The 13,836-nt window shown below is 45.1% G+C and overlaps 1 protein-coding gene across 1 annotated transcript; it reads left to right on the forward strand.

Annotated features, from left to right (window-relative positions):
• Positions 1-2,253: 2,253 nt before the first annotated feature.
• LOC112234622 (tumor necrosis factor alpha-induced protein 3-like) lies at positions 2,254-13,426 on the forward strand. The gene is made up of 9 exons (XM_024402856.2): positions 2,254-2,611; positions 3,645-3,986; positions 8,832-9,022; positions 10,494-10,635; positions 10,901-11,071; positions 11,270-11,450; positions 11,693-12,477; positions 12,768-12,982; positions 13,108-13,426. The coding sequence occupies exons 2-9, from the start codon at positions 3,680-3,682 to the stop codon at positions 13,384-13,386; spliced, it is 2,271 nt and encodes a 756-aa protein (XP_024258624.1). The 5' UTR covers positions 2,254-2,611; positions 3,645-3,679; the 3' UTR covers positions 13,387-13,426.
• The last annotated feature ends 410 nt before the right edge of the window (positions 13,427-13,836 follow it).

The following is a 13,836-nucleotide window of genomic DNA, read 5'->3' on the forward strand; positions in this document are numbered from 1 at the left end:
CTTGACAGTTAGGTTCTAAACCCTCAGGTGGAGATTCAACAGGCAATCAGTACATCACACAACCTCCATGGTTTATCATGCTAATACAACTGTCAGTTTAGCAGGTGCTACGCCACATGATAAAGAGCCAGGCAAGAAAATACAATAGGCTGTAGGATGTTCATAAATATAATTTTATGGTTATGTTATTTGTGTCGGCAAAATGCATTTACTGCACTTTAAAACTCAAAATGTCAAACAATGTGATCATAAGAGCACACCCGGCCATTGGGTTTATGTTTATGATACAACACTTTTTTCTTCCCAGTGCTTACAGTAGACAAAAGGCACTTTCGATTTGTTTCACGAAGTTCAGAAATTTAGCACGATAGAGAGCTGAGTGTTACTTTGGTCCTGTTCACTGTAGCAGGTGATCCAATAAAGTCAAACATTTGCTGTGTATGACTGTGGTTACATTTCTCATTGGTAAAGTCCATTGACCATTAGCAGGATCCCTTAAGAAAGGCAACAGCCAAAATGTCAGGGCTGGCTAAATATTGAATACAATAAATGTGAAACACTTTGCAAGAACAAAGTTGTATATTTTTCGTGTTCACCCTATCTCCACATTAAAGTTCCATTGACCAGACCATACAATTAGAATTCTTGACTTATTCTATGTAACAAACCCTCATTGTTTACTGTGTATTAATCCATATTATGTCCTCTTTTTGTCTTGGCGTGAATAAACCATGGATTAAAACACAGCAGTAATCAACCTTAACAATAAGATTGTAGTTATTAAGCAGCTATATGTGGAATAAGGCAACCACATGATAGTGAGGGAACCCATCAGCATTGGAATTTAAGACATGCCTATACAACTAATTCTAGTTGATGATGTTGGGAACTAGTTTTGAGTGAGGTATGTTGGCACCATTTGTGTTTTGCACTTTTATGGAGTATTTTCAGAGTATGGAGCTTCTGCTTTTTGGATGATAGGACACCTTTAGGTCTGTGACATTCTCATCGTGGAACATGTCTGCCCCCTTGTGTTGCTTTATTCCGAATTATTTGTACAGCTTTGTCCAATAGATGGCACTGCTGCTTGATATCTAAAGACAACGAACCAGCTAGCTAGACTATGATGACTCAAGCTTTTTTCCCCCTTTATTTAACTAGGCAAGTCAGTTAAGAACAAATTCCTTTTCACAATGACAGCCTACCAGGGAACAGTGGGTTAACTGCCTTGTTCAGGGGCAGAACAACAGATGTTTACCTTGTCAGCTCAATGTTCTACACTGCACAGAGGGAGTTGCTATCTGGTAGAGGACCAGCTCTTTCCTGACTTCCTTCCTCTACAGTGGCTGCAAATGGCCTTCATCAGACTGCATTACACCAGAGGGGGAGCCCCGAAACAGTCTTTATATACAATGCAGGTAAAGTATGATGCTCTGTGTAGCTGAGGGTTATGCTGCTGCAAATAGCTGTCTATGTTGAGTAGACATGAGGTTATGGGTAATTACACATATCCTTTATATGGATTAGATGTGTTAATAAACTCAAATGAATTGTGGGTAAGCCCCATCACCCTAGAAGTATTCTTTTAGATGAATCAGTAATCTCCATGTAAGTTTGCTTGCAAATCGTTTAAGTGCATGCTGTATAGGTGTAATTATGTGACTACAGTATGCTTCGCCTTCCTACACTGTAATTACCCCGCACCTCTCCAAAAACTTGGATATGTAAGTATGTGTGTCTTTCGGAGTGTTGGGTTAAAAGCGGAAGTCAAATTTCGGTTGGACCTTATTGACCAATAAAGTTATTTAAATCTTAATCTTATTTACTGTAGGCCTACCCACATGTAACAAACATGTAGTTATTTTTGAGAGGTCAGAGAGGCGGACCAGCAGCCATTCTAACCAAATGGACAATAAATTCCAGTCCATTCTAATCCATTTCATTAAATTCTATTCAATTCCACTCCATTTCATTCTATTCCATTCTATTCTATTCATGGCAATGCATAGGATTGTGGAAATACATTTCTCCCATAATAAGACTAGGGTATGTAGGCCAACGTCTACATTTTTTTTCGTGGATCTGAGTCAGGATTTAGGTCAGAATTATGAGTTATCTCATTCCAATGTAATTATTTTTTCTAGGGCTCGCTGTCTCATAAAAAAATGACACTCCCTCTTTGTGCTCACTGACGTGCCTCCATTGTGCACAGTAGGTGGGACCTACCATTGTGCACAGTAGGTGGGACCATGCATTTCATGGTCTGTTCGTCACCAACACGACCCAGAGAACGTAGCTTAATGGCGCTTTGCTCAGACACCCCCTATGTTTTGTGAGATGTAACTGCGTCTGAAGGCTGTGAGAGATAAGTGGAAAGTCCCTAACACTGGAAATCCCCTTTGTCTGCCTGGGCTTTTCCGCAGTCTGCATGAACTACATTAAGTTGGAGGACGTGATCTATGCTTTGACATGTAGAGTAAACATACCAACATGTAATTGATTGTGAAGAAGGCTGAATGGCGCTGTTTGGACTGCTGCGGTTACTCTGATTGAAGTGGCAGAGGACTACCAGGAGCATCCTTAGGGCTTTGTTGGTGGTCTTATTGTACAGGTAATATTCATTCATATTCTATATGTTTCTCTATCAATAATTGGAACTCACTTTCTTTTTAGCGTTTGAAATCTATATACTATACGTCGTTGCATTGTTGTGTTTCTGGGGAGACAGGCCGAGGTTGCGCACGTCGGTGGGCGCCATTGTTTACGAAGACGTCACCCTCAAGCAATTAAATATGGAATTAATAGTTCATGTTACATTTTAACTATGTTTATGACAATACTCGCGATGCAATGTTACAATGTTTCAAACGTTGCTGTCAGAGGAATGGACTAAGTAATTCGAACGTCAGTCAGCAGGCTCCTGTTACTGTCTGTTGTGTCAACTGCAGCGCTCATGATTCCCCGTGCTCTGACCAAAGTCTGCCAATATTGAAAGAGCGACACTCTCCTTATTACATAGATATTTAGAGGTTATTCTACAATTACATTATGCGCCTTCAAGGTAGGCTATACTGTAATTGATGAAGGATGCTTGAATAGTTTTGTCACTGTACACGGTGCAAAAAATATACAGTGTATACATGTTATTTTATCACATTGTAGTTAGGTACCTCTTCAATAAGATCATAAGAGCCTATTGTTATGTTATAAGTAATGCCTGCCTGACTGACAAGTTCCTGTTTCAATGGTCCTCCAATTTGACAAATGAAAAGAACTGTAAGGGTTTTAAATAGTTCCATTCTTATGCATCAATCATTGCCAGTTTTATCGAAGCATGACTTTTCTGTGATGGTGGTTGTGAGTGGGCCTTATTATTATATTTTTTTTAACTAGCCTCTGCCTACAGCTGTCCTTTGGCTTAGGGTCTGAAAAATCACCATCAGCTTGTAGAGGGTGCCTCTGGCCCATTGGGGCAACAGAGGTTGTGGGGGAATTCTAACTTGGAAAAGAACACAAAAGCTGTCTTGTTTGTCTTTAGTCATGACCCCCACTTTGTCTAGTATTAGAAGTGGGCCATATAGTCCAGTGATCAGAACCACATGCTGCCAATGAAACCAACCAACAACTGTTTTCCTACTCTTCAGTTCTGCATTGGTACACGTTACATCTGGTGAACACCATGTCCCAGGGACAGAATTTCCTGCCCAAGTTCCTCTTTGTGAGTAACCTGCTGAAAGCGGTCAAGATCCGGGAGCGGGTGCCCAACGATGTAGTGAAGCCTGCGGGCAGTGAAAGCCTGATGCACCACCTGCGGGGCATGCACCGGTACACACTGGAAATGATCAGCATGAGCCAGTTCCCTCAGGCCTTCCAACAGGTCATTCAGGCAGCCATCTTGGACAGGGCCATGCAGAGCTCCCTAGAGCAGGAGAAGAAGCTCAACTGGTGCCACGAGGTCAAGAAAATGGTACCACTGAGGACCAATGGTAATGTATTAGTTTGTTTTGGGTGCCTGTTCCCCTTGTTGGTCATTCTAGTAGGAAGGTAGGAGGTATTTGTGAATAGAGGGGGGGGGGGTTGTGTCACTTTTAGAATTACCATTATCAGCTCTTCAGTTGACTGGTACCTAACATGACTTTACAGTACAGTATTTGTAGATCATAACATCTAGGGTACTTATGTGGGACACCCCAAAGCAGAAATTCTATGATGTCATACTGATAATTTCCCCTCCATTGTTCTAAAGACCATGTTGACCGAGTTAATTCTGTTGACACATTCAAACTCTGTAATGATTTGTTTCTGTCTGCTTTGCAGTGGAGGTTTGGGTATACCCCTTCTCTCAATAAGTAGCTAAGTGAGTTGGACCTTTATTCATAAATCATACAGCAAACAACCCCACTTGTCTTGACTCACACGTGGGTTAGTGACCATGTCAATCATGTCATTTCATTGAATCATTGCAAAGATGGAATGTTATTGTCAGGTGGATATATAACCAGGTTATTAGGTTTATTGTCTTATTGAGGGTAATATCTTACCTCACTCAAAACTAGTTCCCAACATCATCAACTAGAATTAGTTGTATAGGCATGTCTTAAATTCCAATGCTGATAGGTTCCCTCACTATCATGTGGTTGCCTTATTCCACATATAGCTGCTTAATAACTACAATCTTATTGTTAAGGTTGATTACTGCTGTGTTTTAATCCATGGTTTATTCACGCCAAGACAAAAAGAGGACATAATATGGATTAATACACAGTAAACAATGAGGGTTTGTTGAACCTTTGCCATTTTAATGCTGTCACACCATAGTAACAGTACATGAAACGTGAATCAAAGGCTAATGTATTTTCCCTATATGTTGAAACTAAAGTATTTCCAGTAAAATTATAGTGATAAGAGAAGTTTGTCTTCCAGTAAATCCAACCCAGAAAGACCCTTGACATGATACATATTTCCTTTCTATTAAGTGAGTGGAATTTCCTCATATAAGTCTCTGTAGGGCCCACCGATGCCTACATTTGGAAAATATAGAAGTCTTTGGAGGGCCCAGACAGGCCTTGATTTAGAAAATATAGAAGTCTCTGGAGGGCTCAGCCAGACCTTGATTTGGGAAATTATAGTATAGAGTAGCTTTTCCTATGAATGACATAGCAGCTATGACTTTTAGACTGAGGAGGACCACTCTGTCTGTTGCTGGCTGGCTGGCTGCTGACTCACTGGAATGAATCCATTGCGTAAGGTGACTGGTGAATAAGGACAGGACAGGAGTGGTAGAAGACTAGGGGAGGACAGGACAGGACCAGAGAGGTAGAGGAGGACTGTACCGGAGAGGTAGAGGAGGACAGGAGAGATAGAGGAAGACAGGAGAGATAGAGGAGGACAGGAGAGATAGAGGAGGACAGGAGAGGTAGAGGAGGACAGGAGAGGTAGAGGAGGACAGGAGAGGTAGAGGAGGACAGGAGAGGTAGAGGAGGACAGGAGAGGTAGAGGATGGGAACCTTGTGCTGGGGACAATAAAATATGCAGTTTTGTCACACAACGCAATGCCACAGATGTCTTAAGTGTTGAGTGTGCAATTAGCATGTTGACTGCAGGAATGTCCACCAGAGCTGTTGTCAAGAATTAAATGTTAATTTCTCTGTCATAACCCACCTCTGTCATAACCCACCTCTGTCATAACCCACCTCTGTCATAACCCACCTCTGTCATAACCCACCTCTGTCATAACCCACCTCTGTCATAACCCACCTCTGTCATAACCCACCTAAAGTTGTTTTAGAGGATTTGGCATTACGTCCAACCGGCCTCAAAACAACCGCAAACCACGTGTATGGTGTTGTGTGGGCGAGCAGTTTGCTGATGTCAACGTTGTGAACAGAGTGCCCCATAGTGACGGTGGGGTTATGGTATGGGCAGGCATAAGCTACGGTAAACTTAGACAATTTCATTTTATTGTGGTAAATTGACGAGATCCTGAAGCCCATTGTTGTGCTATTCATCCACGACCATCACCTCATGATTCAGCGTATTACATAGTTGTAATCGCAATGTACATATTACATAGTTATAATACATTTTGCAGAGTTATAATACATTTTGCAGAGTTATAATAGTAATGTACATATCACAGTTATAATAATGTACATAGTTTCAGCCAATCAGCATTCAGGACTCAAAACAACCAGTTTATATTACATATTACATAGTTATAATAGTAATGCACATATTACAAGGGTATGATAGTGATACACATTACAAATGTATAATATTTGAGAGCATACAGTATGTAAAAACAGTGTTGCACTTATCGCAGTGTCCACCTCTACTGGTGTTTTCAGCACGCTGTCCACCTCCACTGGTGTATCTGACACGCTGTCCACCTCTACTGGTGTATTTGACACGCTGTCCACCTCTACTGGTGTTTTCGACACGCTGTCCACCTCCACTGGTGTATTCGACACGCTGTCCACCTCCACTGGTGTATTCGACACGCTGTCCACCTCCACTGGTATATTCGACACGCTGTCCACCTCTACTGGTGTATTCGACACGCTGTCCACATCTACTGTCCACTGTACAACTCTACTGGTGTATCGACACGCTGTCCACCTCCACTGGTATATTTGACACACTGTCCACCTCTACTAGTGTATTCGACACGCTGTCCACCTCTACTGGTGTATTCGACACACTGTCCACCTCTACTGGTGTATTCGACACGCTGTCCACCTCTACTGGTGTATTCGACACGCTGTCCACCTCTACACTGGTGTATTCGACACGCTGTCCACCTCTACTGGTGTATTCGACACGCTGTCCACCTCTACTGGTGTATTCGACACGCTGTCCACCTCCACTGGTGTATTCCACGCTGTCCACCTCCACTGGTCCACCTCCACTGTATTCGACACGCTGTCCACCTCTACTGTCCACGCTGTCCACATCTACTGGTGTATTCGACACGCTGTCCACCTCTACTGGTGTATTCGACATGCTGTCCACCTCTACTAGTGTATTCGACACACTGTACAACTCTACTGGTGTATTCGACACGCTGTCCACCTCCACTGGTATATTTGACACACTGTCCACCTCTACTAGTGTATTCGACATGCTGTCCACCTCTACTGGTGTATTCGACACACTGTCCACCTCTACTGGTGTATTCGACACGCTGTCCACCTCTACTGGTGTATTCGACACGCTGTCCACCTCTACTGGTGTATTCGACACGCTGTCCACCTCTACTGGTGTATTCGACACGCTGTCCACCTCTACTGGTGTATTCGACACGCTGTCCACCTCTACTAGTGTATTCGACACGCTGTCCACCTCTACTGGTGTATTCGACACGCTGTCCCCACCTCTACTGATGTATTCGACACGCTGTCCACCTCTACTGGTGTATTCGACACGCTGTCCACCTCTACTGGTGTATTCGACACGCTGTCCACCTCTACTGGTGTATTTGACACGCTCTCCACCTCTACTGGTGTATTCGACACGCTGTCCACCTCTACTGGTGTATTCGACACGCTGTCCACCTCTACTGGTGTACTCAACATGGCGGAAGACAAAAAGAGGAAGGCCGAAGGTATTCAGTGTCGGAACTCAGAACTTCTTCTTTTAGGTAAAGAAATATGCGGGTGTAAAATATACAAATATATCATACCACACGAAAATGAGATCTCTATTGGTTGTTGGTGAAGCTTGTGAATAGAAAACATTCCAGCCGAGCCAAGCACCTCCCCTCTGGAAAGTCCAGGGCCACATGTCTCGGATGTCTCTGGAGTAGCTGACAAGGGGAAGAAAGAGTCAAAGGGCAGCTTCACGGCACTTAGTCACAGAGAACCACAATCAGGGAAATTCCTCTCTTTGGTGTGGCAGGCAGCAGGGTATTTCAAATGCTTTAGGCCCATTTTGTTACAATGACAAAAAGACCCCACCGCCCTGCAGTAAGAGTCAGACGGTTTGTCTGCCAGATGGTTTATCATTGATTTCTTAAACTAGGAATTAAACCTGCAAATGCAACTTTACCTGATTTACTCATTTTGCCCATCTGTCAGCGTCTCCAGTCATCACTGAAGGCTGTTTTTTCATTCTCTTATTTAGTTTCGGTTGTTTTAGTGTTAACGTGCCAAGGGAGCATATGACGGCCTAATTAAACTACAGTTAGAGTTTAAACCAATACTGTATGTGTCATTGGCCTAGTGGTCCAGTCTGTTTTAGCCATGTTGTATGGCATGAAGACAATCATAGAAGACAACACATGGAAAGCGCCGAAAGTACACCACACAAACCAACAGTGCTGATATTCTGTGACATCATTTCCACTGTAAGGTGATGAATGGTGGTCAGATATAACAAACCAACAGTGCTGATAGTCTATGATATCAAACTTTCTCAGACCGTTTTATATTTCCTCTGCAAGGTGATGAATGGTGGCAGATATAACGGATGCCTAAAGAGCGCTGCGAGAGCTGCTCTGGAAATCCCCTCTCCCTTTCCTCCTTTTTCTCAGAGCGATACAGGTCTTTGTCGGCGATGGATAGTTTTGCTGTTAATAACTCGCAGTCTTACCTGTGGTGATGGGAAGTTTGTATTTGACAAACACAGAATCATAGTAAAGAGTTGTATTAGTAACGGAACTGTAGATAAACTTACCCTCCACTCTACATGCCTGGATCAAACCAGATGGAACTTTACAAAGTTTGAATGCGTGAACATAATACATTCTCAGCAACAAAAGAGTGATCAAATTAAGAGCCTACACTTGTATGTAATATCTGCCCCCATATGTCATGGCTTTGTGTGTGTTGCAGGAGATGGGAACTGTCTTCTCCATGCTGCCTCTCAGTACATGCTGGGGGTGCAGGACACAGACCTGGTCCTGAGGAAGGCCCTGCACAGTGTGCTCAAGGAGAACGAAACAGGCAACTTTAGAGCCCGTTTCCAGACAGAGCTACTGCAGTCTCAGGAGTTCACCCAGACTGGCCTGCGTTACAGCACTATGGTGAGGAACGGAGGTCCCCTCTACGACCAGGATTGTGTTTGAATAACAGACCTCCTCTACGACCAGGATGGTGTTACTATAGCAGACCTCCTCTACGACCAGGATGGTGTTACTATAGCAGACCTCCTCTACGACCAGGATGGTGTTACTATAGCAGACCTCCTCTACGACCAGGATGGTGTTACTATAGCAGACCTCCTCTACGACCAGGATGATGTTACTATAGCAGACTCCTCTACGACCAGGATTATGTTACTATAGCAGACCTCCTCTACGACCAGGATGATGTTACTATAGCAGACCTCCTCTACGACCAGGATGGTGTTACTATAGCAGACCTCCTTTACGAACAGGATGGTGTTACTATAGCAGACCTCCTCTATGACCAGGATGATGTTACTTTAGCAGACCTCCTCTATGACCAGGATGATGTTACTATAGCAGACCTCCTCTACGACCAGGATGATGTTACTATAGCAGACCTGGGCCAAAGTACATAACGTCAAATACTTGAAAAGTGTAGTAAGATGTGTACTTGATTTAGTAGTATCACCTGTTGGTAGTATCACCCAGGTCTGTTAGTAGTGTCACCCAGGTCTGTTACTAGTATCACCCAGGCATGTTAGTAGTATCCCCTGTTACTAGTATCACCCAGGTCTGTTAGTAGTATCACCCAGGTCTGTTAGTAGTATCACCCAGGTCTGTTAGTAGTATCACCCAGGTCTGTTAGTAGTATCACCCAGGTCTGTTACTAGTATCACTCATGTCTGTTAGTAGTATCACCTGTTGGTAGTTTCACCCAGGTCTGTTAGTAGTATCACCCAGGTCTGTTAGTAGTGTCACCCAGGTCTGTTCGTAGTATCACCCAGATCTGTTAGTAGTATCACCCAGGTCTGGTAGTAGTATCACCTGTTGGTAGTATCACCCAGGTCTGTTAGTAGTATCACCCAGGTCTGTTAGTAGTATCACCTGTTACTAGTATCACCCAGGTATGTTAGTAGTATCACCTGTTAGTAGTATCATTCAGGTCTGTTAGTAGTATCACCCAGTTCTGTAAGTAGTTTCACCCAGGTCTGTCAGTAGTATCACCCAAGTATGTTAGTAGTATCACCCAGGTCTGTTAGTAGTATCACCCAGGTATGTTAGTAGTATCACCCAGGTCTGTTACTAGTATCACCCAGGGCTGTTACTAGTATCACCCAGGGCTGTTGCTAGTATCACCCAGGTATGTTGCTAGTATCACCCAGGTCTATTGCTAGTATCACCCAGGTCTGTTAGTAGTATCACCTGTTGGTAGTTTCAACCAGGTATGTTAGTAGTATCACCCAGGTCTGTTAGTAGTATCACCTGTTGGTAGTATCACTAACTGTGGTTAGTAGTATCACCCAGGTCTGTTAGTAGTATCACCTGTTAGTAGGATCATGATGTTTATAGCAGCTAAATTGGTTGTAATTGATTATTCTTCTGTCAGAATTGGGAGGAAGAATGGGAGAAGATCATCAAGATGGCTTCGCCTGTGTCCAGCCGCAATGGGCTGCAGTTTGACTCCCTGGAGGACATGCACATCTTTATCCTCTCCAACATCCTCCGCAGGCCCATTATCGTCATCGCAGGTACAGCCTTCCTCAATGGACCCTCTCATCACTCAGTTCATCAGAAGTTCAAACGTAGACGTATATGCAGTTTCTGTAGGTCTTTCTGTAGATTTGTGTACTACAGCGGTAGAATCAGTCAGTGTACTGTCTTTTTGTAGGCCTGTCTACTATAGCAGTAGAAGTAGTCAGTGTGCTGTGTCTGTAGGTTTGCCTACTACAGCAGTAGAAGCAGTCAGTGTGCTGTATTGTGTTCAGTGACTAACTCATGGCTGTATCCTTACAGACCAGGTGCTGCGCAGCATGAGGTCCTGCTCCTCCTTCTCTCCCCTCAACGTGGGGGGCATCTACCTTCCTCTGCACTGGCCTCCAAGGGAGTGCTACAAGTACCCCATAGTGCTCGGCTACGACTCCCAGCACTTTGCCCCCCTAATCACCATCAAAGACAGTGGCCCAGGTGTGAACAGTAACCGTCGTTGATAGATTACTGTGTTGAGAAGTGCGTGTAGGATGAGGGGGAATGTGACCTATCTTCCACATCTTACTAAATTGGGTCATTTATTGTGCTGTTTTGGTGTACGGTGTCATTGTGTCCCAGAAAGGTGCTAGCTATATACTACTTCCTGTTTATCATCATTATGACTGTGTGCCCCAGAGATCCGAGCAGTGCCGCTGATCAACCCGGGCCGCGGGGGCTTCGAGGAGCTCAACGTGCACTTCTTGATGGAGAAGGAGCAGACACAGAAGGAGAGGCTTCTGAAGGACTACCTAATGCTGATGGAGATCCCTGTCATTGGACTGGGCTACGATACCACACGCATCATCAATGCTGCCAGGTGGGTGGGACGCTAGAGCCATGGAGAACGATAGAGAAAAGGATGTAAAGCACTGTTTAAAAAGCACAATACAAATCTGTTTTTAAAAAGTCTTTGTGGCATAATAGTGCTTTATTTATTGGGGTGGGTCAAGTTGAGAACCAATTGTCATTATTGACGACCTGGCAGCCTGGCAGCCTGGCCAAGAGGTGTATAATTATACTATCAGTAGTATTGAGTGTGTTGCGTGCTGCCTTTCCCAGGCTGGATGAAGGGAACCTGCCTGAGGACATGAACCTGATGGAGGACTACCTCCAGTTGGTCAACCACGAGTACAAGCGCTGGCAGGAGGACAAGGACCAACTGTGGGGCCCCCACCCCCATAGACCACCCCCCTTCTCCGTGTCTCAGCTGTCGCTCATCGAGATCCGATGTGCCACACCACGGTGCACCTTCTACGTCTCCGTGGACACCCAGCCACACTGCCACGAGTGCTTTGAGAAACGCCAGGGCCAGCCTAACGGGAGGATAGAGGCTGCCCCTACGAAAGGCGGAAATCAGGCTTGTGAGCCGGGGTGTAGTAGTAGAGTACGGCCCAGCCCTTCTGGCTGCCTGGCGGTGTTATCCAGCCCGCTCTCCGTCGCTACACCGCGCTCGGCGTCCTGCTGTTACAGCGAAACCCACGCCATGAAGTGCAAGATGCCTGGCTGCGTTTTCACCCGCAGCAAGGAGCACAATGGTCTGTGTGAACGCTGCTTTAACAGCCGGCAGAATGCACCAGGAAGGTGCGGCATGTGCCACCAGGAGGCCTTCAGGATATTTAACGGACTGTGCCCCCCGTGCTTCCAGAGTACTGGCACAGAGCGGGGTGAGGAGCCCCAGCCGCCGGCAGCAGCGTCCTCTTCTGGGTCGTTATGGACCCAGCCCCCGCCCAGGGAATCTGAGTGCTCGGGCCGGCCCTGTAAAAGGTCGGGATGCCAGTTCTTTGGGACTCAACAGAAGCGTGGATTCTGCACCATCTGCTATGTGGACTATCAGACCAACCACCGTAAGTCTAACCAGATGCTTGTTCTTAGTCATTTTAACAAGAAATGCTTTTCTTTTCATGTCCCAGCAAAATATATAGAAGGAATCAGGCCACATCAAAAGCCACAGCTGTCATGTCTTATCTTGGTGTACTTATGTCAGTATACTTAGAAACAACATGAAACTAACTCGATGTTTACACCAGACAGAACTGGAAAAGCTGCAAATTTACCTGAATCTCAAGAATAGTTGATATTGTGTGTGGTCATATGTTAGTTTGACATGTGGTTTCTCTGGGTTTATCTCCTCCAGTAGCGACCCTTCCTCCTCCTGCTCCAATCCAGACTCGCCACGCGTCGGAGGCAGGCTTCCAGAATGCTTTGCGCTGTCAGGGCCTGGGGTGTGGGGCCATGGGCAATGCCATGCTGGAGGGCTACTGTAACAAGTGCTTCTTTAACGAGCAGAGCTCCAGGTTCAACCAGAATGCTACCAGGGCTCCTGGTGCCCACTCCCCTCCGCTGGTCATGGTGAGTGTCTCCCTCCCTCTCACACAAGGCCCAGTGGCTGTACACCACATCTTGAATTGCAAATCATTTTTACAGTTTCAGAGTGTAGAATGATTTGTTTCCTCTTTGTTTTTCTCTATCTGCAGCGGACTGCTAAACCAGAACAAGACAAACCCAGAAAGACCCAGACCCAGGCCAAGTGCAGGTGGAATGGCTGCAGTAACTTCTCCCCCGGCTGCACAGACCCGTGTCCAGAGTGCCGGGCCACACGGGGGCAGAGAGAGAGCCGCAGGGAGAGGGCAGGGGCACCTAAGGAGACGATGAAGCAGAGCTGTAAAGCCCAAGGCTGTGACCACTATGCCAACATAGAGAAGCAAGGCTTCTGTAATGAATGTGACCACTTTAAGCAGGTCTACAGGGGGTGAGCCCAAAGGTTTGGGGAAAATTAAAAAGTTCGTGCCACCATGCTAGTCAAAGCATCTCTGAAACTAGTGACCCTAAGGCCAGACGCCCGTTTTAACATGTGCTCATGAAGAGAAAAGAGCAGGGGCAGTAGAAATGGCAGACAGAATACCTCTTAGTGCAATTATTATTATCCCATGTGTACAGGATGAAAGGTGAGGTATACGTGTCAGACAACGGACAACGTGTACAGTATCATGCTGTACTACTGATTGTATCTTGAAAAAGCGCAATACGTAAGCTGCTTAATAATACGGCCAAGCAATCGACCAAAATTCTGACAACTGCAAAGTTGTGCCAAAGCCATCACGACCACTAACAAAATGAGAGTTTGGTCAGTAGAAATGTGGTTTAAACAGGATTAGGTACAGTCAAAACTGTTCCATACCTAGACAGCTAATGTACAGTATCTG

This window comes from Oncorhynchus tshawytscha, linkage group LG01 (genome assembly GCF_018296145.1).
Source record: "Oncorhynchus tshawytscha isolate Ot180627B linkage group LG01, Otsh_v2.0, whole genome shotgun sequence".
NCBI classification, from domain to species: domain Eukaryota; kingdom Metazoa; phylum Chordata; class Actinopteri; order Salmoniformes; family Salmonidae; genus Oncorhynchus; species Oncorhynchus tshawytscha.

Excerpts from the sequence above, each read along its gene's own strand:
- LOC112234622 (XM_024402856.2), top strand. The coding sequence starts at position 3,680 with ATGTCCCAGGGACAGAATTTCCTGCCCAAGTTCCTCTTTGTGAGTAAC. Across the intron at positions 10,636-10,900 it reads GCCCATTATCGTCATCGCAG|ACCAGGTGCTGCGCAGCATG; the intron begins GTACAGCCTTCC and ends GTATCCTTACAG. Across the intron at positions 11,072-11,269 it reads CATCAAAGACAGTGGCCCAG|AGATCCGAGCAGTGCCGCTG; the intron begins GTGTGAACAGTA and ends TGTGTGCCCCAG.